At 42.2% G+C, this 27,544-nt stretch overlaps 1 protein-coding gene across 1 annotated transcript in view; it reads right to left on the minus strand.

Moving 5' to 3' along the window:
- Window positions 1–18,058: 18,058 nt before the first annotated feature.
- The window catches only part of cln3 (CLN3 lysosomal/endosomal transmembrane protein, battenin), a gene marked incomplete at its 5' end in the record, with an annotated part of 13,379 nt that continues 3,893 nt past the window's right edge, over window positions 18,059–27,544 (minus strand). The window contains 5 exons of the mRNA XM_072567690.1: window positions 18,059–18,895; window positions 21,609–21,749; window positions 23,763–23,856; window positions 26,262–26,317; window positions 27,053–27,121. Coding sequence (XP_072423791.1) covers window positions 18,776–18,895; window positions 21,609–21,749; window positions 23,763–23,856; window positions 26,262–26,317; window positions 27,053–27,121 — 480 coding nt within the window. The remainder of the gene's footprint in view (window positions 18,896–21,608; window positions 21,750–23,762; window positions 23,857–26,261; window positions 26,318–27,052; window positions 27,122–27,544) is intronic.

Genomic DNA, 27,544 nt, shown 5'->3' on the forward strand with positions numbered 1-27,544 from the left:
TATCAGTGTAAATTACTGTCGGTGTAAATGATTATCAGTGTAAATTATTATCGGTGTAAATTATTGTCGGTGTAAATTATTATCAGTGTAAATTATTATCAATGTAAATTACTGTCAGTGTAAATTATTATCGGTGTAAATTATAATCGGTGTAAATTATTATTGGAGTAAATTATAATCGGTGTAAATTATTATCGATGTAAATTACTGTTGGTGTAAATTATTATCGGTGTAAATTATTGTCGGTGTAAATTATTATCGGTGTAAATTGCTGTCGGTATAAATTATTTTCAGTGTAAATTATTTTCAGTGTAAATTATTATCGGTGTAAATTATTATCAGTGTAAATTACTGTCGCTGTAAATTATTATCAGTGTAAATTATTGTCGGTGTAAATTACTGTCGGTGTAAATTATTATCAGTGTAAATTATTATCGGTGTAAATTACTGTCGGTGTAAATGACTTTCAGTGTATATTATTATAAGTGTAAATTATTATCGATGTAAACTACTGTCGGTGTAAATTATTATCAGTGTTAATTATTGTCAGTGTAAATTATTATCAATGTAAATTACTGTCAGTGTAAATTATTGTCGGTGTAAATTATTATCAATGTAAATTATTATCGGTGTAAATTATTATCAGTGTAAATTATTAACGGTGTAAATTATTATCAGTGTAAATTACTATCGGTGTAAATTTTTATCAGTGCAAATTATTGTCAGTGTAAATTATTTTCAGTGTAAATTATTATCGGTGTAAATTATTATCAGTGTAAATTATTATCGGTGTAAATTACTGTCGGTGTAAATTATTATCGGTGTAAATTTTTATCAGTGCAAATTATTATCATTGTAAATTATTATCGGTGTAAATTATTATCTGTGTAAATGACTGGCTGTGTAAATTATTATCAGTGTAAATTAGTATCGGTGTAAATTACTGTCGGTGTTAATTATTATCAGTGCAAATTATTATCAATGTAAATTATTTTCAGTGTAAATTATTATCGGTGTAAATTATTATCAGTGCAAATTATTGTCAGTGTAAATTATTATCGGTGTAAATTATTATCGGTGTAAATTATTATCAATGTAAATTACTGTCAGTGTAAATTATTATCGGTGTAAATTATTATCGGTGTAAATTAATGTCGGTGTAAATTATTATCGGTGTAAATTATTATCAATGTAAATTACTGTCGGTGTAAATTATTATCGGTGTAAATTACTGTCGGTCTAAATTATTATCAGTGTAAATTAGTATCGGTGTAAATTTTTATCAGTGCAAATTATTATCAGTGTAAATTATTTTCAGTGTAAATTATTATCGGTGTAAATTACTGTCGGTGTAAATTACTGTCGGTGTAAATTATTATCAGTGTAAATTATTATCAATGTAAATTACTGTCAGTGTAAATTATTATCGGTGTAAATTATTATCGGAGTAAATTATTATCGGTGTAAATTATTGTCGGTGTAAATGACTGGCTGTGTAAATTATTTTCAGTGTAAATTATTATCGGTGTAAATTACTGTCAGTGTTAATTATTATCATTGCAAATTATTATCAATGTAAATTATTTTCAGTGTAAATTATTATCGGTGTATATTATTATCAGTGAAAATTATTGTCGGTTTAAATTACTGTCGGTGTAAATTATTATCAGTGTAAATTATTATCGGTGTAAATTAATATTGATGTAAACTACTGTCGGTGTAAATTATTATCAGTGAAAATTACTGTCGGTGTAAATTATTGTCGGTGTAAATTATTATCGGTGTAAATTACTGTCGGTCTAAATTATTATCAGTGTAAATTATTATCAGTGTAAATTACTATCGGTGTAAATTATTTTCAGTGTAAATTATTATCGGTGTAAATTATTATCAGTGTAAATTATTATCGGTGTAAATTACTGTCGGTGTAAATTATTATCGGTGTAAATTACTGTCGGTCTAAATTATTATCAGTGTAAATTATTATCGGTGTAAATTATTATCAGTGCAAATTATTTTCAGTGTAAATTATTATCGGTGTAAATTATTATCGGTGTAAATTACTATCGGTGTAAATTATTATCGGTGTAAATTATTATCAATGTAAATTACTGTCAGTGTAAATTATTATCGGTGTAAATTATTATCGGTGTAAATTAATGTCGGTGTAAATTATTATCGGTGTAAATTATTATCAATGTAAATTACTGTCGGTGTAAATTATTATCGGTGTAAATTACTGTCGGTCTAAATTATTATCAGTGTAAATTATTATCGGTGTAAATTATTATCGGTCTAAATTATTATCAGTGTAAATTAGTATCGGTGTAAATTTTTATCAGTGCAAATTATTATCAGTGTAAATTATTTTCAGTGTAAATTATTATCGGTGTAAATTACTGTCGGTGTAAATTACTGTCGGTGTAAATTATTATCAGTGTAAATTATTATCAATGTAAATTACTGTCAGTGTAAATTATTATCGGTGTAAATTATTGTCGGTGTAAATGACTGGCTGTGTAAATTATTTTCAGTGTAAATTATTGTCGGTGTAAATTATTATCGGTGTAAATTACTGTCGGTCTAAATTATTATCAGTGTAAATTATTATCAGTGTAAATTACTATCGGTGTAAATTTTTATCAGTGCAAATTATTATCAGTGTAAATTATTTTCAGTGTAAATTATTATCGGTGTAAGTTATTATCAGTGTAAATTATTATCGGTGTAAATTACTGTCGGTGTAAATTATTATCGGTGTAAATTACTGTCGGTCTAAATTATTATCAGTGTAAATTATTATCGGTGTAAATTATTATCGCTGTAAATTATTGTCGGTGTAAATTATTATCAGTGTAAATTATTATCGGTGTAAATTACTGTCGGTGTTAATTATTATCAGTGTAAATTATTATCGGTGTAAATTACTGTCGGTGTAAATGACTTTCAGTGTAAATTATTATCAGTGTAAATTATTATCGATGTAAACTACTGTCAGTGTAAATTATTATCAGTGAAAATTACTGTCGGTGTAAATTATTATCGATGTAAATGACTATCGGTGTTAATTATTATCATTGTAAATTATTATCAATGTAGATTATTTTCAGTGTAAATTATTATCGGAGTAAATTATTATCGGTGTAAATTATTGTCAGTGTAAATGACTGGATGTGTAAATTACTGTCGGTGTAAATTATTATCAGTGTAAATTATTATCGGTGTAAATTATTATCGGTGTAAATTTTTATCAGTGCAAATTATTATCAGTGTAAATTATTTTCAGTGTAAATTATTATCGGTTTAAATTATTATCAGTGTAAATAATTATCGGTGTAAATTACTGTCTGTGTAAATTATTATCAGTGTAAATTATTATCAATGTAAATTATTATCGGTGTAAATTACTGTCGGTGTTAATTATTGTCAGTGTAAATTATTATCGGTGTAAATTACTGTCGGTGTTAATTATTGTCATTGCAAATTATTATCGATGTAAATTATTTTCAATGTAAATTATTATCGATGTAAATTATTTTCACTGTAAATTAGTTTCAGTGTAAATTATTATCAGTATAAATTATTGTCGGTGTAAATTACTGTCGGTGTAAATTAGTATTAGTGTAAATTATTGTCGGTGAAAATTATTGTCGGTGTAAATTATTATCGGTGTAAATTATTGTCGGTGTAAATTATTATCAGTGTAAATTACTGTCAGTGTAAATTATTATTGATGTAAATTATTATCGGTGTAAATTATAATCGGTGTAAATTATTATCGATGTAAATTACTGTTGGTCTAAATTATTGTTGGTGTAAATTATTATCGGTGTAGATAATTATCGGTGTAAATTACTGTCGGTATAAATTATTTTCAGTGTAAATTTTTATCAGTGTAAATTATTATCGATGTAAATTACTGTCGGTGTAAATTATTATCGTTGAAAATTACTGTCGGTGTAAATTGTTACCGGTGTAAATAATTATTGGTGTAAATTATTATCAGTGTAAATAATTATCATTGTAAATTAGTATCGGTGTAAATTATCATCGGAGTAAATTATTATCGGTGTAAATTATTGTCGGTGTAAATGACTGGCTGTGTAAATTATTATCAATGTAAATTATTATCGGTGTAAATTACTGTCGGTGTTAATTATTATCATTGCAAATTATTATCGATGTAAATTATTTTCAATGTAAATTATTATCGGTGTAAATTATTGTCGGTGTAAATTACTGTCGGTGTAAATTATTTTCAGTGTAAATTACTGTCGGTGTAAATTATTATCAGTGTAAATTACTGTTGGTGTAAATGACTTTCAGTGTAAATTATTATCAGTGTAAATTATTATCGATGTAAACTACTGTCGGTGTAAACTACTGTCGATGTAAATTATTATCAGTGTAAATTATTATCGGTCTAAATTACTGCCGGTGTAAATTATTATCGGTGTAAATTACTGACGGTGTAAATTGTTACCGGTGTAAATTATTATCAGTGTAAATTATTATCAGTGTAAATTACTGTCGGTATAAATTATTATCAGTGCAAATTATTATCAATGTAAATTATTTTCAGTGTAAATTACTGTCGGTGTAAATTATTATCAGTGTAAATTATTATCGATGTAAACTACTGTCGGTGTAAATTATTGTCGGTGTAAATTATTGTCAGTGTAAATAATTATCGGTGTAAATTACTGTCGGTGTAAATTATTATCGGTGTAAATTTTTATCAGTGCAAATTATTATCATTGTAAATTATTATCGGTGTAAATTATTATCTGTGTAAATGACTGGCTGTGTAAATTATTATCAGTGTAAATTAGTATCAATGTAAATTATTTTCAGTGTAAATTGTTATCGGTGTAAATTATTATCAGTGCAAATTATTATCAGTGTAAATTATTTTCAGTGTAAATTATTATCGGTGTAAATTATTATCAGTGCAAATTATTATCGGTGTAAATTATTATCGGTGTAAATTATTATCGGTGTAAATTACTGTCGGTGTAAATTATTATCGGTGTAAATTATTATCAATGTAAATTACTGTCAGTGTAAATTATTATCGGTGTAAATTATTATCGGTGTAAATTATTATCAGTGAAAATTATTATCAGTGAAAATTATTATCAGTGTAAATTACTATCGGTGTAAATTATTATCGGTGTAAATTATTATCAATGTAAATTACTGTCGGTGTAAATTATTATCGGCGTAAATTATTATCGGAGTAAATTATTATCGGTGTAAATTATTGTAGGTGTAAATGACAGTCTGTGTAAATTATTATCTGTGTAAATTATTATCGGTGTAAATTAATGTCGGTGTAAATTATTATCAGTGAAAATTATTATCAGTGTAAATTACTATCGGTGTAAATTATTATCGGTGCAATTTACTGTCGGTGTAAATTATTATCAGTGTAAATTATTGTCGATGTAAATTATTATCAGTGTAAATTATTATCAGTGTAAATTACTGTTTGTGAAAATTATAATCGGTGTAAATTATTATCAGTGTAAATTATTGTTGATGTAAATTATTATCAGTGTAAATTATTATCAGTGTAAATTATTATCGGTGTATATTATTATCAGTGAAAATTATTGTCGGTTTAAATTACTGTCGGTGTAAATTATTATCAGTGTAAATAATTATCATTGTAAATTAGTATCGGTGTAAATTATCATCGGTGTAAATTATCATCGGAGTAAATTATTATCGGTGTAAATTATTGTCGGTGTAAATGACTGGCTGTGTAAATTATTATCAATGTAAATTATTATCGGTGTAAATTACTGTCGGTGTTAATTATTATCATTGCAAATTATTATCGATGTAAATTATTTTCAATGTAAATTATTATCGGTGTAAATTATTGTCGGTGTAAATTACTGTCGGTGTAAATTATTATCAGTGTAAATTACTGTTGGTGTAAATGACTTTCAGTGTAAATTATTATCAGTGTAAATTATTATCGATGTAAACTACTGTCGGTGTAAACTACTGTCGATGTAAATTATTATCAGTGTAAATTATTATCAGTGAAAATTACTGTCGGTGTAAATTATTATCAATGCAAATTATTATTGGTCTAAATTACTGCCGGTGTAAATTATTATCGGTGTAAATTACTGACGGTGTAAATTGTTACCGGTGTAAATTATTATCAATGTAAATTATTATCAGTGTAAATTACTGTCGGTATAAATTATTATCAGTGCAAATTATTATCAATGTAAATTATTTTCAGTGTAAATTATTATCGGTGTAAATTATTATCAGTGTAAATTACTGTCGGTGTAAATTATTATCAGTGTAAATTATTATCGATGTAAACTACTGTCGGTGTAAATTATTGTCGGTGTAAATTATTGTCAGTGTAAATAATTATCGGTGTAAATTACTGTCGGTGTAAATTATTATCGGTGTAAATTTTTATCAGTGCAAATTATTATCATTGTAAATTATTATCGGTGTAAATTATTATCTGTGTAAATGACTGGCTGTGTAAATTATTATCAGTGTAAATTAGTATCGGTGTAAATTACTGTCGGTGTAAATTATTATCAGTGCAAATTATTATCGATGTAAATTATTTTCAGTGTAAATTATTATCGGTGTAAATTATTATCAGTGCAAATTATTATCAGTGTAAATTATTTTCAGTGTAAATTATTATCGGTGTAAATTATTATCAGTGCAAATTATTTTCAGTGTAAATTATTATCGGTGTAAATTACTGTCGGTGTAAATTATTATCGGTGTAAATTATTATCAATGTAAATTACTGTCAGTGTAAATTATTATCGGTGTAAATTATTATCGGTGTAAATTAATGTCGGTGTAAATTATTATCGGTGTAAATTATTATCAATGTAAATTACTGTCGGTGTAAATTATTATCGGCGTAAATTATTATCGGAGTAAATTATTATCGGTGTAAATTATTGTAGGTGTAAATGACAGTCTGTGTAAATTATTATCAGTGTAAATTGTTTTCAGTGTAAATTATTATCGGTGTAAATTAATGTCGGTGTAAATTATTATCAGTGAAAATTATTATCAGTGTAAATTACTGTCGGTGTAAATTATTATCAGTGTAAATTATTATCAGTGTAAATTATTATCGGTGTAAATTATTATCAGTGTATATTACTATCGGTGTAAATTACTGTCGGTGTAAATTTTTATCAGTGCAAATTATTATCAGTGTAAATTATTTTCAGTGTAAATTATTATCGGTTTAAATTATTATCAGTGTAAATAATTATCGGTGTAAATTACTGTCGGTGTAAATTATTATCGGTGTAAATTACTGTCGGTGTTAATTATTATCATTGCAAATTATTATCGATGTAAATTATTTTCAATGTAAATTATTATCGGTGTAAATTATTGTCGGTGTAAATTACTGTCGGTGTAAATTATTATCAGTGTAAATTACTGTTGGTGTAAATGACTTTCAGTGTAAATTATTATCAGTGTAAATTATTATCGATGTAAACTACTGTCGGTGTAAACTACTGTCGATGTAAATTATTATCAGTGTAAATTATTATCAGTGAAAATTACTGTCGGTGTAAATTATTATCAATGCAAATTATTATTGGTCTAAATTACTGTCGGTGTAAATTATTATCGGTGTAAATTACTGACGGTGTAAATTGTTACCGGTGTAAATTATTATCAATGTAAATTATTATCAGTGTAAATTACTGTCGGTATAAATTATTATCAGTGCAAATTATTATCAATGTAAATTATTTTCAGTGTAAATTATTATCGGTGTAAATTATTATCAGTGTAAATTACTGTCGGTGTAAATTATTATCAGTGTAAATTATTATCGATGTAAACTACTGTCGGTGTAAATTATTGTCGGTGTAAATTATTGTCAGTGTAAATAATTATCGGTGTAAATTACTGTCGGTGTAAATTATTATCGGTGTAAATTTTTATCAGTGCAAATTATTATCATTGTAAATTATTATCGGTGTAAATTATTATCTGTGTAAATGACTGGCTGTGTAAATTATTATCAGTGTAAATTAGTATCGGTGTAAATTACTGTCGGTGTAAATTATTATCAGTGCAAATTATTATCGATGTAAATTATTTTCAGTGTAAATTATTATCGGTGTAAATTATTATCAGTGCAAATTATTATCAGTGTAAATTATTTTCAGTGTAAATTATTATCGGTGTAAATTATTATCAGTGCAAATTATTTTCAGTGTAAATTATTATCGGTGTAAATTACTGTCGGTGTAAATTATTATCGGTGTAAATTATTATCAATGTAAATTACTGTCAGTGTAAATTATTATCGGTGTAAATTATTATCGGTGTAAATTAATGTCGGTGTAAATTATTATCGGTGTAAATTATTATCAATGTAAATTACTGTCGGTGTAAATTATTATCGGCGTAAATTATTATCGGAGTAAATTATTATCGGTGTAAATTATTGTAGGTGTAAATGACAGTCTGTGTAAATTATTATCAGTGTAAATTGTTTTCAGTGTAAATTATTATCGGTGTAAATTAATGTCGGTGTAAATTATTATCAGTGAAAATTATTATCAGTGTAAATTACTGTCGGTGTAAATTATTATCAGTGTAAATTATTATCAGTGTAAATTATTATCGGTGTAAATTATTATCAGTGTATATTACTATCGGTGTAAATTACTGTCGGTGTAAATTTTTATCAGTGCAAATTATTATCAGTGTAAATTATTTTCAGTGTAAATTATTATCGGTTTAAATTATTATCAGTGTAAATAATTATCGGTGTAAATTACTGTCGGTGTAAATTATTATCGGTGTAAATTACTGTCGGTGTTAATTATTGTCATTGCAAATTATTATCGATGTAAATTATTTTCACTGTAAATTAGTTTCAGTGTAAATTATTATCAGTATAAATTATTGTCGGTGTAAATTACTGTCGGTGTAAATTAGTATTAGTGTAAATTATTGTCGGTGAAAATTATTGTCGGTGTAAATTATTATCGGTGTAAATTATTGTCGGTGTAAATTATTATCAGTGTAAATTACTGTCAGTGTAAATTATTATTGATGTAAATTATTATCGGTGTAAATTATAATCGGTGTAAATTATTATCGATGTAAATTACTGTTGGTCTAAATTATTGTTGGTGTAAATTATTATCGCTGTAAATTATTATCGATGTAAATTACTGTTGGTCTAAATTATTGTTGGTGTAAATTATTATCGCTGTAAATTATTATCGATGTAAATTACTGTTGGTCTAAATTATTGTCGGTGTAAATTATTATCGGTGTAAATTATTATCGATGTAAATTACTGTTAGTCTAAATTATTGTTGGTGTAAATTATTATCGGTGTAGATAATTATCGATGTAAATTACTGTCGGTGTAAATTATTATCGGTGAAAATTACTGTCGGTGTAAATTGTTACCGGTGTAAATAATTATTGGTGTAAATTATTATCAGTGTAAATAATTATCATTGTAAATTAGTATCGGTGTAAATTATCATCGGAGTAAATTATTATCGGTGTAAATTACTGTCGGTGTTAATTATTATCATTGCAAATTATTATCGATGTAAATTATTTTCAATGTAAATTATTATCGGTGTAAATTATTGTCGGTGTAAATTACTGTCGGTGTAAATTATTTTCAGTGTAAATTACTGTCGGTGTAAATTATTATCAGTGTAAATTACTGTTGGTGTAAATGACTTTCAGTGTAAATTATTATCAGTGTAAATTATTATCGATGTAAACTACTGTCGGTGTAAACTACTGTCGATGTAAATTATTATCAGTGTAAATTATTATCAGTGAAAATTACTGTCGGTGTAAATTATTATCAATGCAAATTATTATTGGTCTAAATTACTGCCGGTGTAAATTATTATCGGTGTAAATTACTGTCGGTGTAAATTATTATCGGTGTAAATTAATGTCGGTGTAAATTATTATCGGTGTAAATTATTATCAATGTAAATTACTGTCGGTGTAAATTATTATCGGCGTAAATTATTATCGGAGTAAATTATTATCGGTGTAAATTATTGTAGGTGTAAATTATTGTAGATGTAAATGACAGTCTGTGTAAATTATTATTAGTGTAAATTATTATCAGTGTAAATTATTATCGGTGTAAATTATTATCGGTGCAATTTACTGTCGGTGTAAATTATTATCAGTGTAAATTATTATCAGTGTAAATTACTATCGGTGTAAATTATTATCGGTGCAATTTACTGTCGGTGTAAATTATTATCAGTGTAAATTATTATCAGTGTAAATTATTATCAGTGTAAATTACTGTTTGTGAAAATTATAATCGGTGTAAATTATTATCAGTGTAAATTATTGTTGATGTAAATTATTATCAGTGTAAATTATTATCAGTGTAAATTACTGTTTGTGTAAATTATAATCGGTGTAAATTATTATCGATGTAAATTACTGTTGGTGTAAATTATTATCGGTGTAAAGTATTGTCGGTGTAAATTACTGTCGGTGTAAATTATTATCGGTGTAAAGTATTGTCGGTGTAAAGTATTATCGGTGTAAATTACTGTCGGTGTAAACTATTATCGGTGTAAATTGTTATCGGTGTAAATTACTATGAACGTAAATTATTGTCAGTGTAAATAATTATCGGTGTAAATTACTGTCGGTGTAAATTATTTTCAGTGTAAATTATTATCAGTGAAAATTATTATCGGTGTAAATTATTATCGGTGTAAATTATTATCAGTGTAAATTACTATCGGTGCAATTTACTGTCGGTGTAAATTATTATCGGTGTAAATTATTATCAGTGTAAATTATTATCAGTGTAAATTACTGTTTGTGTAAATTATAATCGGTGTAAATTACTGTTGGTGTAAATTATAATCGGTGTAAATTACTGTTGGTGTAAATTATTATCGGTGTAAAGTATTGTCGGTGTAAAGTATTATCGGTGTAAATTACTGTCGGTGTAAACTATTATCGGTGTAAATTGTTATCGGTGTAAATTACTATGGACGTAAATTATTGTCAGTGTAAATAATTATCGGTGTAAATTACTGTCGGTGTAAATTATTTTCAGTGTAAATTATTATCGGTGTAAATTATTATCGGTGTAAATTATTATCGGTGCAATTTACTGTCGGTGTAAATTATTATCAGTGTAAATTATTGTTGATGTAAATTATTATCGGTGTAAATTATTATCGGTGTAAAGTATTGTCGGTGTAAATTACTGTCGGTGTAAACTATTATCGGTGTAAATTATTATCGATGTAAATTATTATCAGTGTAAATTGTTATCGGTGTAAATTACTATGGACGTAAATTATTGTCAGTGTAAATAATTATCGGTGTAAATTACTGTCGGTGTAAATTATTTTCAGTGTAAATTATTATCGGTGTAAATTATTATTGATGTAAATTATTATCGGTGTAAATTATTATCGGTGTAAAGTATTGTCGGTGTAAAGTATTATCGGTGTAAAGTATTATCGGTGTAAATTACTGTCGGTGTAAACTATTATCGGTGTAAATTATTATCGATGTAAATTATTATCGATGTAAATTTTTATCAGTGTAAATTGTTATCGGTGTAAATTACTGTCGGTGTTAATTATTATCAGTGTAAATTACTATCGGTGCAATTTACTGTCGGTGTAAATTATTATCGGTGTAAATTATTGTCGATGTAAATTATTATCAGTGTAAATTATTATCAGTGTAAATTATAATCGGTGTAAATTACTGTTGGTGTAAATTATAATCGGTGTAAATTACTGTTGGTGTAAATTATTATCGGTGTAAAGTATTGTCGGTGTAAAGTATTATCGGTGTAAATTACTGTCGGTGTAAACTATTATCGGTGTAAATTGTTATCGGTGTAAATTACTATGGACGTAAATTATTGTCAGTGTAAATAATTATCGGTGTAAATTACTGTCGGTGTAAATTATTTTCAGTGTAAATTATTATCGGTGTAAATTACTGTCAGTGTAAATTATTATCAGTGTAAATTATTATCGGTGTAAATTACTGTCAGTGTAAATTATTATCAGTGTAAATTATTATCGGTGTAAATTATTATCAGTGTAAATTACTGTTTGTGTAAATTATAATCGGTGTAAATTATTATCGGTGTAAAGTATTGTCGGTGTAAAGTATTATCGGTGTAAAGTATTATCGGTGTAAATTACTGTCGGTGTAAACTATTATCGGTGTAAATTATTATCGATGTAAATTTTTATCAGTGTAAATTGTTGTCGGTGTAAATTATTGTCGGTGTAAATTATTGTCGGTGTAAATTATTATCGGTGTAAATTATTATCGGTGTAAATTACGGTCGGTGTAAATTGTTACCGGTGTAAATTATTACCGGTGTAAATTACTGTCGGTGTAAATTACTGTCGGTGTAAATTACTGTCGGTGTAAATTATTATCGGTGTAAATTGTTGTCGGTGTAAATTATTGTCGGTGTAAATTATTGTCGGTGTAAATTATTATCGGTGTAAATTATTATCGGTGTAAATTACGGTCGGTGTAAATTGTTACCGGTGTAAATTATTACCGGTGTAAATTACTGTCGGTGTAAATTACTGTCGGTGTAAATTACTCTCGGTGTAAATTACTCTCGGTGTAAATTACTCTCGGTGTAAATTACTCTCGGTGTAAATTACTCTCGGTGTAAATTACTCTCGGTGTAAATTACTCTCGGTGTAAATTACTCTCGGTGTAAATTACTCTCGGTGTAAATTACTCTCGGTGTAAATTACTCTCGGTGTAAATTACTCTCGGTGTAAATTACTCTCGGTGTAAATTACTCTCGGTGTAAATTACTCTCGGTGTAAATTACTCTCGGTGTAAATCATTGCCAGCTGTCCATCTTGAAGATTCTCTGACAATAGCATAATATCCCTGGGCAGTTGGTGATAGGGTCATAAGAGACCCTCCATTCTGCAGCTGGTCGCTTGGACCTAGGTCTGGGCTGGTGCTGCAACTTCTGCTTTGTGAAGATTTTGATTTTCCTGTTCCCCGCTGGGACACGGGGAACACACACACACAGATTCGGGTGACCCATCATTCTGGGCGAAGTTCCAATTCCGTAAAAGTACATTCCGTTTCCCAGCCTCCCCCTCAAACCAACTGCAGACCATGTTTCTGCACCAAACATGGACTTCCTTCCAAATATTCAACTTGGGAGCACAAGGAAATGGTCAGGAAATCTCATTCTATCAGTTTTATTAGGAGTTTGTCTGTGTGCAGCAGTTCACAAACAACAAAAAAGCATTAGTGTTCTGGAAGGAGGGAGCCTGGGGAAACACAGTTCAATAGCACCAGGCCGTGAGCAAGTCTGATTTCTTGATGAGAGCTCCTGCACATGTCTCTTTCCAAAAGACATGAGGCATTTTCCGGTTCATGGCAGGTTACAGACCGATTCCAAATAAATCTAGAAATTCTTTTGCACGTCTCACCCCCCCCCCCCCCCCCCCCCCCCCATTATCAACATCCTGGGGGTTCCCATTGAGAGAGAATCTAACCATCGCCCCCTTGATGTTCAATGGTGTTACCGTCACTGAATCCCCCCTCCCCCCCACTATCAACATCCTGGGGGTTCCCATTGAGAGAGAATCTAACCATCGCCCCCTTGATGTTCAATGGTGTTACCGTCACTGAATCCCCCCTCCCCCCCACTATCAACATCCTGGGGGTTCCCATTGAGAGAGAATCTAACCATCGCCCCCTTGATGTTCAATGGTGTTACCACAACAGGGGGACTGCAGCGGTTCAATAGGGCAGCTCAGGCCCACCTTCACAAGGGGAGGGGGGCAACTAGGGACGGGGTGGTAAATACTGGGCACAGGCAGGGACGCCCCGAGCCCCAGGGGTGAGTATTTATCTGCCCTACCATCCCGGAGTCAGTGACGCTGGGGAGGGGCGTTACACACCGAGTTGGGGGCTGGGAGGCTGGGTGGGTGGGTGGGTGGGTGCGAAAAGGCCAAAACGTGGTGAGATCCACTCTGAGAGTCAGGGTCGCTTCCTCAGTCCGCACGGACCCCGCTCGTCCGTCTTGCAGAGGGGGGATGGAGGGAGGGAGAAGGGGCAACCCACAGGAGGCTGGGGGGGGGGGGGGGGGAGGAGGAGGAGGAGTCAAGGGAGACACTCCCCCCCATCCGCAGAGAGAGAGCCCGAACCCCACTATTCCCCACCCCCACCCACAGACTGGATCAGCCCGCAGAGAGTGGGAGGGGGGAGGTGTCAGTTTGTGGGAGAAGGAGGGAGGGAGGGAGGGAGGGAGGGAGAGAGAGAGAGAGAGAGAGATGGAGAGGGGGAGAGGGCGAGAGTGAGTGTGAGTGAGTGAGTATGTGTGTGTGAGAAAGAGAGTGTGTGAGAAAGTGTGCGCGATTGAGAGAGTGTGTGTGTGTGAGTGTGTTTGCGTAAGAGTGAGAGTATGTGAGAGTGTATGTGTGTGAGAGAGAGTGTGTGTGTAAGAGTGTGCGTGAGTGAGTGTGAGAGTGTGTGAGTGAGAGTGTGTGTGTGTGTGTGTGCGAGAGAGTGAGTGTGTTTGTGAGAGAGTGAGTGTGTGAGTGTGTGTGAGAGTGTGTGAGTGAGAGTGTGTGTGTGCGTGCGAGTGTGTGTGGGTGTGAGAGTGTGTGTGTGGAAGAGTGTGAGTAAGTGTGAGAGTGTGAGAGTGAGTGTGTGTGAGAGTGTGTGTGTGTGAGTGAGAGAGAGTGTGTGAGAGAGTGTGTGAGAGAGTGTGTGAGAGAGAGTGTGAGAGAGAGTGTGAGAGAGAGTGTGAGAGAGAGTGTGAGAGTGTGAGAGAGAGTGTGAGAGAGAGTGTGTGTGTTTGTGAGAGAGTGAGTGTGTGAGTGTGTGTGAGAGTGTGTGAGTGAGAGTGTGTGTGTGCGTGCGAGTGTGTGTGTGGAAGAGTGTGAGTAAGTGTGAGAGTGTGTGAGTGAGAGAGAGTGTGTGAGAGAGTGTGTGAGAGAGTGTGTGAGAGAGAGTGTGAGAGAGAGTGTGAGAGAGAGTGTGAGAGAGAGTGTGAGAGAGAGTGTGAGAGAGAGTGTGAGAGTGTGAGAGAGAGTGTGAGAGAGAGTGTGAGAGAGAGTGTGAGAGAGAGTGTGAGAGAGAGTGTGAGAGAGTGTGAGAGAGAGTGCGTGTGTGAGAGAGAGAGACTGTGTGTGTGTGAGAGAGAGAGTGTGTGTTTGTGAGAGAGTGTGTGTGAGAGTTTGCGTAAGTGAGTGTGTGTGACAGTGAGTGTGTGAGAGTGTATGTGAGAGAGTGTGTGTGTGCGCGAGTGTGAGTGGGTGTGAAGAGTGTGTGTGTGTAAGAGTGTGAGTGTGAGTGTGTGTGTGAGTGTGTGTGTGTGAGAGAGAGTGTGTGTGTGTGTGTGTGTGTGAGAGAGAGACTGTGTTTGTGAGAGAGTGTGTGTGAGAGAGTTTGCGTAAGTGAGTGTGTGACAGAGTGTGTGTGTGAGTGTGAGAGTGTATGTGAGAGTGTGTGTGTGAGAGAGTGTGTGAGAGAGAGAGAGAGAGAGAGAGTGTGTGTGTGTGTGTGTATGTGTGAGAGAGTGAGTGTGAGAGAGAGTGTGAGAGAGAGTGTGAGAGAGAGTGTGAGAGAGAGTGTGAGAGTGTGTGAGAGAGTGTGTGAGAGAGTGTGTGAGAGAGTGTGTGAGAGAGTGTGTGAGAGAGTGTGTGAGAGAGTGTGTGAGAGAGTGTGTGAGAGAGTGTGTGCGTGTTAGAGTGTGAGAGTGTGTGAGTGAGAGTGAGAGTGCGAGAGTGCGTGAGTGTGTGTGTATGTTAGAAAGTATGAGAGAGTATGTGAGTGAGAGTGAGAGAGCGAGAGAGCGACAGTGTGTGTGAGAGTGAGAGTGTGTGCGTGTGAGGGTGTGTTAGTGAGAGAGTGTGAGAGAGTGTATGTGAGAGTGAGAGTGCGTGTGTGAGTGTGAGAGAGCGACCGAGCGAGCGTGCGTTTGGGCGAGAAACGCCCAAAGAGATGCCATAGAGATGGACAGCGCGGAAACAGACCCTTCGGTCCAACCCGTCCATGCTAGCCCAGACATCCCAATCCCAATCTAGTCCCACCTGCCAGCCCCCGGCCCCTATCCCTCCAAACCCTCCTATTCATATACCCATCCAGATGCCTCTTCAATGTTGTCATTGTCCCAGCCTCCACCACATCCTCTGGCAGCTCATTCCATACACGGACCACCCTCTGGGGGGAAAACGTTACCCCTTCGGTCTCTTTTATATCTTTCCCCTCTCACCCTTAACCTACACCCCTCTAGTTCTGGGCTCCCCCAACCCAGGGGGGAAAAGACCTTGTCTATTTACCCTATCCATGTCCCCCCCGTGATTTTATAACCCTCTAGTTCTGGGCTCCCCCACCCCAGGGGGGAAAAGACCTTGTCTATTTACCCTATCCATGTCCCCCTCGTGATTTTATAACCCTCTAGTTCTGGGCTCCCCCACCCCAGGGGGAAAAGACCTTGTCTATTTACCCTATCCATGTCCCCCTCGTGATTTTATAACCCTCTAGTTCTGGGCTCCCCCACCCCAGGGGGAAAAGACCTTGTCTATTTACCCTATCCATGTCCCCCTCGTGATTTTATAACCCTCTAGTTCTGGGCTCCCCCACCCCAGGGGGAAAAGACCTTGTCTATTGACCCTATCCATGTCCCCCTCGTGATTTTATAAACCTCTATAAGGTCACCCCTCAGCCTCCGACGCTCCAGGGAAAACAGCCCCAGCCTGTTCAGCCTCTCCCTGTAGCTCAGACCCTCCAACCCTCCAACATCCTTGAGAGTGTGGGAGAGCACAAGAGAGAGAGTGTGACAGAGAGAAAGTATAAGAGGCACAGAGTGGGAGAGAATATGAGGGGCACACAGACACACACACACACAAAACATACACACAGAAACACACACACACAAAACATACACACAGAAACACACACACACACAAAACATACACACAGAAACACACACACACACAAAACATACACACAGAAACACACACACACACAAAACATACACACAGAAACACACACACACACAAAACATACACACAGAAACACACACACACACAAAACATACACACAGAAACACACACACACACAAAACATACACACAGAAACACACACACACACAAAACATACACACAGAAACACACACACACAAAACATACACACAGAAACACACACACACAAAACATACACACAGAAACACACACACACACAAAACATACACACAGAAACACACACACACACAAAACATACACACAGAAACACACACACACACAAAACATACACACAGAAACACACACACACACACAAAACATACACACAGAAACACACACACACACACAAAACATACACACAGAAACACACACACACACAAAACATACACACAGAAACACACACACACACAAAACATACACACAGAAACACACACACACACAAAACATACACACAGACAGACACATATAGAGACACAGAGACAATCATACACAGACACGTACACAGATGCGCACACACAGAGACTGACACACACAGACACACTCCCACAGAGAGGGACACACACTCACAGAGAGAGACACTCTCACAGAGACACACACACAGACACACTTTCACAGAGACACACACACAGAGACACACATATGCACTCAGACACACTCACAGACACACTCTCACACAGATAGACACACACACACAGACACACTCACAGAGAGAGAGAGACACACACACACACACAGACACACTCACACAGACACACACACACACACAGACACACATATGCACTCAGACACACTCACAGACACACTCTCACACAGATAGACACACACACACAGACACACTCACAGAGAGAGAGAGACACACACACACAGACACACTCACACAGACACACACACACACACAGACACACATATGCACTCAGACACACTCACAGACACACTCTCACACAGATAGACACACACACACACAGAGAGACACACACACACAGGCACACTCACAGAGAGAGAGACACACACACAGACACACTCACAGAGAGAGACACACACACACACAGACACACTCACACAGACACACACACACACTCACACACACACTCACAGACACACTCACAGACACACTCACAGACACACTCACAGACACACTCTCACACAGATAGACACACACACACAGACACACTCACAGAGAGAGAGACACACACACACAGACACACTCACAGAGAGAGACACAACGCACACACACTCACAGAGAGACACACACAGACACACTCACAGAGAGACACTCACAGACACACTCACAGAGAGACACACTCACAGAGACAGACACACGTACAGACACACCCACATATAAACACACACTCTCACAGACACACACTCACAGAGACACACCCAGACACAGAGAGGCACACTCTCACAGAGAGACACACCCACACACAGAGACAGACACTCTCACAGAGACACACCCACACACAGAGACAGACACTCTCACAGACACACCCAGACACAGAGACACTCTCACAGAGAGACACACCCACACACAGAGACAGACACACTCACAGACACACCCACCCACAGAGACAGGGTGCTGTGCGAGAGTTGGATCGATTAGGGATCGGGACGGTGAGCTGTTGGGATGCGGGGAGAGGCTGGGATTTGAGGGGAGGTTGGAGGAGGTACCCGGGAGAATAGAGACTGTACTTCCCCCTTCCTCCTCATCCCCCCCCCCAGCCCAGACCCCAGCCTCAGGCCAGGCGACAGAGATAATCATGGAGGGGGACAGCAATCGCCCCAGAGAGAGCGATCCCCAGGGTGTCGGCAACACAGGCAGTTCCCAGCGCAAACTCTCGGTGCTCATCAGGAACCTGCAGGAGACAGCAACAGGTGAGGCAGCAGCAAGAGGTCACAGAGACACCTCTGTTATCCTCACCCCACCCCCCACCCCCCCCAAACCCCACCTCTCTAACCCAGGGATCACTGGGCAGGGATCAGGAGCAGGAGCCCTGGCTGATTTCCCCCCCTCTCTCTAACCCAGGGATCACTGGGCAGTGATCAGGAGCAGGAACCCTGGCTGATTTCCCCTCTCTCTCTCTCTAACCCAGGGATCACTGGGCAGTGATCAGGAGCAGGAACCCTGGCTGATTTCCCCTCTCTCTCTCTCTCTCTAACCCAGGGATCACTGGGCAGTGATCAGGAGCAGGAACCCTGGCTGATTTCCCCTCTCTCTCTCTCTCTCTAACCCAGGGATCACTGGGCAGTGATCAGGAGCAGGATCCCTGGCTGATTCCCCCTCTCTCTCTCTCTCTCTAACCCAGGGATCACTGGGCAGTGATCAGGAGCAGGAACCCTGGCTGATTTCCCCTCTCTCTCTCTCTAACCCAGGGATCACTGGACAGTGATCAGGAGCAGGATCCCTGGCTGATTCCCCCTCTCTCTCTCTCTCTCTAACCCAGGGATCACTGGGCAGTGATCAGGAGCAGGAACCCTGGCTGATTTCCCCCCCCCTCTCTCTCTCTAACCCAGGGATCACTGGGCAGTGATCAGGAGCAGGAACCCTGGCTGATTTCCCCCCTCTCTCTCTAACCCAGGGATCACTGGGCAGTGATCAGGAGCAGGAACCCTGGCTGATTTCCCCCCTCTCTCTCTAACCCAGGGATCACTGGGCAGTGATCAGGAGCAGGAACCCTGGCTGATTTCCCCTCTCTCTCTCTCTCTCTCTCTCTCTCTCTAACCCAGGGATCACTGGGCAGGGATCAGGAGCAGGATCCCTGGCTGATTCCCCCTCTCTCTCTCTCTCTCTCTAACCCAGGGATCACTGGGCAGTGATCAGGAGCAGGAACCCTGGCTGATTTCCCCCCCTCTCTCTCTCTCTCTCTCTCTCTAACCCAGGAATCACTGGGCAGTGATCAGGAGCAGGAACCCTGGCTGATTTCCCCTCTCTCTCTCTCTCTCTAACCCAGGGATCACTGGGCAGTGATCAGGAGCAGGAACCCTGGCTGATTTCCCCCCTCTCTCTCTCTCTAACCCAGGGATCACTGGGCAGTGATCAGGAGCAGGAACCCTGGCTGATTTCCCCCCCCCCTCTCTCTCTCTCTCTCTAACCCAGGGATCACTGGGCAGTGATCAGGAGCAGGAACCCTGGCTGATTTCCCCTCTCTCTCTCACTCTAACCCAGGGATCACTGGGCAGTGATCAGGAGCAGGAACCCTGGCTGATTTCCCCCCCTCTCTCTCTAACCCAGGGATCACTGGACAGTGATCAGGAGCAGGAACCCTGGCTGATTTCCCCCCTCTCTCTCTCTCTCTAACCCAGGGATCACTGGGCAGTGATCAGGAGCAGGATCCCTGGCTGATTTCCCCTCTCTCTCTCTCTCTCTCTCTCTAACCCAGGGATCACTGGGCAGTGATCAGGAGCAGGAACCCTGGCTGATTTCCCCCCCTCTCTCTCTAACCCAGGGATCACTGGGCAGTGATCAGGAGCAGGAACCCTGGCTGATTTCCCCCCCTCTCTCTCTAACCCAGGGATCACTGGGCAGTGATCAGGAGCAGGAACCCTGGCTGATTTCCCCCCCTCTCTCTCTAACCCAGGGATCACTGGGCAGTGATCAGGAGCAGGAACCCTGGCTGATTTCCCCCCTCTCTCTCTAACCCAGGGATCACTGGGCAGTGATCAGGAGCAGGATCCCTGGCTGATTTCCCCCCCTCTCTCTCTCTCTAACCCAGGGATCACTGGGCAGTGATCAGGAGCAGGAACCCTGGCTGATTTCCCCCCCTCTCTCTCTCTCTAACCCAGGGATCACTGGGCAGTGATCAGGAGCAGGAACCCTGGCTGATTTCCCCCCTCTCTCTCTCTCTCTCTAACCCAGGGATCACTGGACCGTGATCAGGAGCAGGATCCCTGGCTGATTTCCCCCCTGTCTCTCTCTCTAACCCAGGGATCACTGGGCAGTGATCAGGAGCAGGATCCCTGGCTGATTTCCCCCCCCTCTCTCTAACCCAGGGATCACTGGGCAGTGATCAGGAGCAGGAACCCTGGCTGATTTCCCCTCTCTCTCTCTCTCTCTAACCCAGGGATCACTGGGCAGTGATCAGGAGCAGGAACCCTGGCTGATTTCCCCCCTCTCTCTCTCTCTCTCTAACCCAGGGATCACTGGACCGTGATCAGGAGCAGGATCCCTGGCTGATTTCCCCCCTCTCTCTCTAACCCAGGGATCACTGGGCAGTGATCAGGAGCAGGATCCCTGGCTGATTTCCCCCCCCTCTCTCTAACCCAGGGATCACTGGGCAGTGATCAGGAGCAGGATCCCTGGCTGATTTCCCCCCTCTCTCTCTCTCTAACCCAGGGATCACTGGGCAGTGATCAGGAGCAGGAACCCTGGCTGATTGCCCCTCTCTCTCTCTCTCTCTCTCTAACCCAGGGATCACTGGGCAGTGATCAGGAGCAGGATCCCTGGCTGATTTCCCCCCTCTCTCTCTCTCTCTCTAACCCAGGGATCACTGGGCAGTGATCAGGAGCAGGATCCCTGGCTGATTTCCCGTCCCCACTCTCCCTCCCTCCCACGAAGGGCAGATGACTAACCTCGATGCTGATGTTTCTGAACGTGTTAACGTAGGCCGCACCTCCCAGCATGCCCTCGTACAAGACGAGTATGAAGATAATCCAGATGGTGGGCACAAAGGTGGTCCACACGTTGGCTGCCAGGAACGCAATGTTCAAAATCTGCAGCAGGAAGTGTTCGTGTTAGGATTGATGAGGCCAGAGTGATAGATGTGATCGATATGGACTTCAGTAAGGTGTTCGACAAGGTTCCCCATGGGAGACTGGTGAGCAAGGTTAGATCTCACGGAGTACAGGGAGAACTAGCCATTTGGATACAGAACTGGCTCAAAGGTAGGAGACAGAGGGTGGTGGTGGAGGGTTGTTTTTCAGACTGGAGGCCTGTGACCAGTGGAGTGCCACAAGGATCGGGGCTGGGCCCTCTACCTTTCCTCATTTACATAAAGGATTTGGATGAGAGCATAAGAGGTACAGTTAGTAAGTTTGGGGATGACCCCAAAGTTGGAGGGGTAGTGGACAGCGAAGAGGGTTCCCTCAGATTACAACAGGATCTGGACCAGATGGGCCAATGGGCTGAGAAGGGGCAGATGGAGTTTAATTCAGATCAATGTGAGGGGCTGCATTTTGGGAAAGTCAAATCTCAGCAGGACTTATCCACTTAATGGTAAGGTCCTGGGGAGTGTTACTGAACAAAGAGACCTTGGAGTGCAGGTTCATAGCTCCTTGAAAGTGGAGTCGCAGGTCGATAGGATAGTGAAGGCAGCGTTTGGTCTGGTCTCCTTTATTGGTCAGAGTATTGAGTACAGGAGGTGAGTTGGCCCTGGGTCGTGTTGTAGAACAGAGGGAGCTCGGGGCTCACAGACATATTACCGTCACAGACAGACATGGGGGGGGGGGAAGGAGGGGGTTAGCATGCTCACCTTCATCACTCAGACCGGGGAGTGTCAGGGGTTGGAGATGTCACCATCAGGTGATACAGCAGGTTGGTGGATGTTAGATACAGAGTAAAGCTCCCTCTACACTGTCCCCCCCCATCCAAGGGACAGGGGCACCACGGGGTTAGATACAGAGTAAAGCTCCCTCTACACTGTCCCCCCCCATCCCAGGGACAGGGACAGGAGCACCACGGGGTTAGATACAGAGTAAAGCTCCCTCTACACAGTCCCCCCCCCATCCCAGGGGCAGGGACAGCACGGGGTTAGATACAGAGTAAAGCTCCCTCTACACTGTCCCCCCCCATCCCAGGGACAGGGGCAGCACGGGGTTAGATACAGAGTAAAGCTCCCTCTACACTGTCCCCCCTATCCCAGGGACAGGGGCAGCACCGGGTTAGATACAGAGTAAAGCTCCCTCTACACTGTCCCCCCCCATCCCAGGGACAGGAACAGCATGTGTGGTTAGACACAGAGTAAAGCTCCCTCTACACTGTCCCCCCCCCCATCCCAGGGACAGGGACAGCACAGGGTTAGATACAGGGTAAAGCTTCCTCTACACTGTCCCCCCCCCATCCCAGGGACAGGAACAGCATGTGTGGTTAGACACAGAGTAAAGCTCCCTCTACACTGTCCCCCCCCATCCCAGGGACAGGGACAGCACAGGGTTAGATACAGGGTAAAGCTCCCTCTATACTGTCCCCCCATCCCAGGGACAGGGACAGTGCGGGGTTAGATACAGAGGAAAGCTCCCTTTACACTGTTCCCCCCCCCATCCCAGGGACAGGGACAGCACGGGGTTAGATACAGAGTAAAGCTCCCTCTACACTGTCCCCCCCATCCCAGGGACAGGGACAGCACGGGGTTAGACACAGAGTAAAGCTCCCTCTACACTGTCCCCCCATCCCAGGGACAGAGACAGCACAGGGTTAGATACAGAGTAAAGCTTCCTCTACACTGTCCCCCCCCATCCCAGGGACAGGGACAGCACAGGGTTAGATACAGAGTAAAGCTCCCTCTACACTGTCCCCCCCCCATCCCAGGGACAGGGACAGCACGGGTTTAGATACAGAGTAAAGCTCCCTCTACACTGTCCCCCCCATCCCAGGGACAGGTACAGCACGGGGTTAGATACAGAGTAAAGCTCCCTCTACACTGTCCCCCCCATCCCAGGGACAGGGACAGCACGGGGTTAGATACAGAGTAAAGCTCCCTCTACACTGACACTCTGTGGGTGAGGTACCTGTAAAACAGCGAGAATCCAAATGCGATGGAGATGGACACAATCTGCGGATGATCGGGAGAGAAACACTCCGAGCTGATAGATGGTCTGGTACCTGGAACAGGGGGAGACATTAACCCCGGACCCCACAAAACACCCCGGGGAGAGTCCCCAAACACACCCCCTATACCCCGGGGAGAGAGTCCCCAAACACACCCCCTATACCCTGGGGGGGAGAGTCCCCAAACACACCCCCTATACCCCGGGGGGAGAGTCCCCAAACACACCCCCTATACCCCGGGGGGGAGAGTCCCCAAACACACCCCCTATACCCCGGGGAGAGAGTCCCCAAACACACCCCCTATACCCTGGGGGGGAGAGTCCCCAAACACACCCCCTATACCCCGGGGGGAGAGTCCCCAAACACACCCCCTATACCCCGGGGGGGAGAGTCCCCAAACACACCCCCTATACCCCGGGGAGAGTCCCCGAACACACCCCCTATACCCCGGGGGGGAGAGTCCCCAAACACACCCCCTATACCCCGGGGAGAGAGTCCCCAAACACACACCCTATACCCCGGGGGGAGAGTCCCCAAACACACACCCTATACCCCGGGGGGAGAGTCCCCAAACACACCCCCTATACCCCGGGGGGGAGAGTCCCCAAACACACCCCCTATACCCCGGGGAGAGTCCCCAAACACACCCCCTATACCCCGGGGAGAGAGTCCCCAAACACACCCCCTATACCCCGGGGGGGAGAGTCCCCAAACACACCCCCTATACCCCGGGGGGAGAGTCCCCAAACACACCCCCTATACCCCGGGGAGAGAGTCCCCAAACACACCCCCTATACCCCGGGGGGGAGAGTCCCCAAACACACCCCCTATACCCCGGGGGGAGAGTCCCCAAACACACCCCCTATACCCCGGGGAGAGTCCCCAAACACACCCCCTATACCCCGGGGGGGAGAGTCCCCAAACACACCCCCTATACCCCGGGGAGAGTCCCCAAACACACCCCCTATACCCCGGGGAGAGTCCCCAAACACACCCCCTATACCCCGGGGGGGAGAGTCCCCAAACACACCCCCTATACCCCGGGGGGAGAGTCCCCAAACACACACCCTATACCCCGGGGGGAGAGTCCCCAAACACACCCCCTATACCCCGGGGGGGAGAGTCCCCAAACACACCCCCTATACCCCGGGGAGAGAGTCCCCAAACACACCCCCTATACCCCGGGGGGAGAGTCCCCAAACACACCCCCTATACCCCGGGGAGAGTCCCCAAACACACACCCTATACCCCGGGGGGAGAGTCCCCAAACACACACCCTATACCCCGGGGGGAGAGTCCCCAAACACACCCCCTATACCCCGGGGGGGAGAGTCCCCAAACACACCCCCTATACCCCGGGGAGAGTCCCCAAACACACCCCCTATACCCCGGGGGGGAGAGTCCCCAAACACACCCCCTATACCCCGGGGGGGAGAGTCCCCAAACACACCCCCATACCCCGGGGAGAGTCCCCAAACACACCCCCTATACCCCGGGGGGGAGAGTCCCCAAACACACACCCTATACCCCGGGGGGGAGAGTCCCCCAAACACACCCCCTATACCCCGGGGGGGAGAGTCCCCAAACACACCCCCTATACCCCGGGGGGGAGAGTCCCCAAACACACCCCCATACCCCGGGGGGGGAGAGTCCCCCAAACACACCCCCTATACCCCGGGGGGGAGAGTCCCCAAACACACCCCCTATACCCCGGGGGGGAGAGTCCCCAAACACACCCCCTATACCCCGGGGGGAGAGTCCCCAAACACACCCCCTATACCCCGGGGGGGAGAGTCCCCAAACACACCCCCTATACCCCGGGGGGAGTCCCCAAACACACCCCCTATACCCCGGGGGGAGTCCCCAAACACACCCCCTATACCCCGGGGGGAGAGTCCCCAAACACACCCCCTATACCCCGGGGGGGAGAGTCCCCAAACACACCCCCTATACCCCGGGGGGAGAGTCCCCAAACACACCCCCTATACCCCGGGGAGAGTCCCCAAACACACCCCCTATACCCCGGGGGGGAGAGTCCCCAAACACACCCCCATACCCCGGGGGGAGAGTCCCCAAACACACCCCCTATACCCCGGGGGGGAGAGTCCCCAAACACACCCCCTATACCCCGGGGAGAGAGTCCCCAAACACACCCCCTATACCCCGGGGAGAGTCCCCAAACACACCCCCTATACCCCGGGGAGAGAGTCCCCAAACACACACCCTATACCCCGGGGAGAGAGTCCCCAAACACACCCCCTATACCCCGGGGGGAGAGTCCCCAAACACACCCCCTATACCCCGGGGGGAGAGTCCCCAAACACACCCCCTATACCCCGGGGAGAGAGTCCCCAAACACACCCCCTATACCCCGGGGAGAGAGTCCCCAAACACACCCCCTATACCCCGGGGAGAGTCCCCAAACACACCCCCTATACCCCGGGGGGAGAGTCCCTCACCAGCGATATTGTGCGTTATGATCCAGGAAGATGTTCCGATAAAACAACAGCTCCAACTGGGAACAGAGAGAGAGAGAGAGATCAGTTACTGACACGTTACCCTCCCTCAGCACTGACCCTCCCACAGTGCGGGGCTCCCTCAGCACTGACCCTCCCACAGTGCGGGGCTCCCTCAGCACTGACCCTCCCACAGTGTGGGGGCTCCCTCAGCACTGACCCTCCCACAGTGCGGGGCTCCCTCAGCACTGACCCTCCCACAGTGCGGGGCTCCCTCAGCACTGACCCTCCCACAGTGCGGGGCTCCCTCAGCACTGACCCTCCCACAGTGCGGGGCTCCCTCAGCACTGACCCTCCCACAGTGCGGGGCTCCCTCAGCACTGACCCTCCCACAGTGCGGGGCTCCCTCAGCACTGACCCTCCCACAGTGTGGGGCTCCCTCAGCACTGACCCTCCCACAGTGTGGGGCTCCCTCGGCACTGACCCTCCCACAGTGTGGGGCTCCCTCGGCACTGACCCTCCCACAGTGTGGGGCTCCCTCGGCACTGACCCTCCCACAGTGCGGGGCTCCCTCGGCACTGACCCTCCCACAGTGTGGGGGCTCCCTCGGCACTGACCCTCCCACAGTGTGGGGCTCCCTCGGCACTGACCCTCCCACAGTGCGGGGCTCCCTCAGCACTGACCCTCCCTCAGTGTGGGGCTCCCTCAGCACTGACCCTCCCACAGTGTGGGGCTCCCTCAGTGCTGACCCTCCCTCGATGAGACATTACCTGCAAATTGTCAGTATTACTCACCAATCCCTGATTAATAAAATATTCGGCAAAATACACTGTTCCAAGGGGAACCATATACTTCAGAAGTGACTGTTTTAATACAAAACACAACACAGTATCAGAGACAGGGACAGGGACGGTACAGAGCTCCCTCTACATCACCCCCTGACAGTGTAACCTCCCCCACTTTATACCCCAGGGTCAGCATCGAGCTCTCCCAGGGACAGGGATGGTACAGAGCTCCCTCTACATCACCCCCTGACAGTGTAACCTCCCCCACTTTATACCCCAGTGTCAGCATCGAGCTCTCCCGGGGACAGGGACGGTACAGAGCTCCCTCTACATCACCCCCTGACAGTGTAACCTCCCCCCACTTTATATCCCAGTGTCAGCATCGAGCTCGCCCAGGGACAGGGACGGTACAGAGCTCCCTCTACATCACCCCCTGACAGTGTAACCTCCCCCACTTTATCCCCAGTGTCAGCATCGAGCTCTCCCAGGGACAGGGACGGT

The sequence above is a fragment of the Chiloscyllium punctatum genome, unplaced genomic scaffold, assembly GCF_047496795.1.
Source record: "Chiloscyllium punctatum isolate Juve2018m unplaced genomic scaffold, sChiPun1.3 scaffold_968, whole genome shotgun sequence".
In the NCBI taxonomy this organism is placed as follows: domain Eukaryota; kingdom Metazoa; phylum Chordata; class Chondrichthyes; order Orectolobiformes; family Hemiscylliidae; genus Chiloscyllium; species Chiloscyllium punctatum.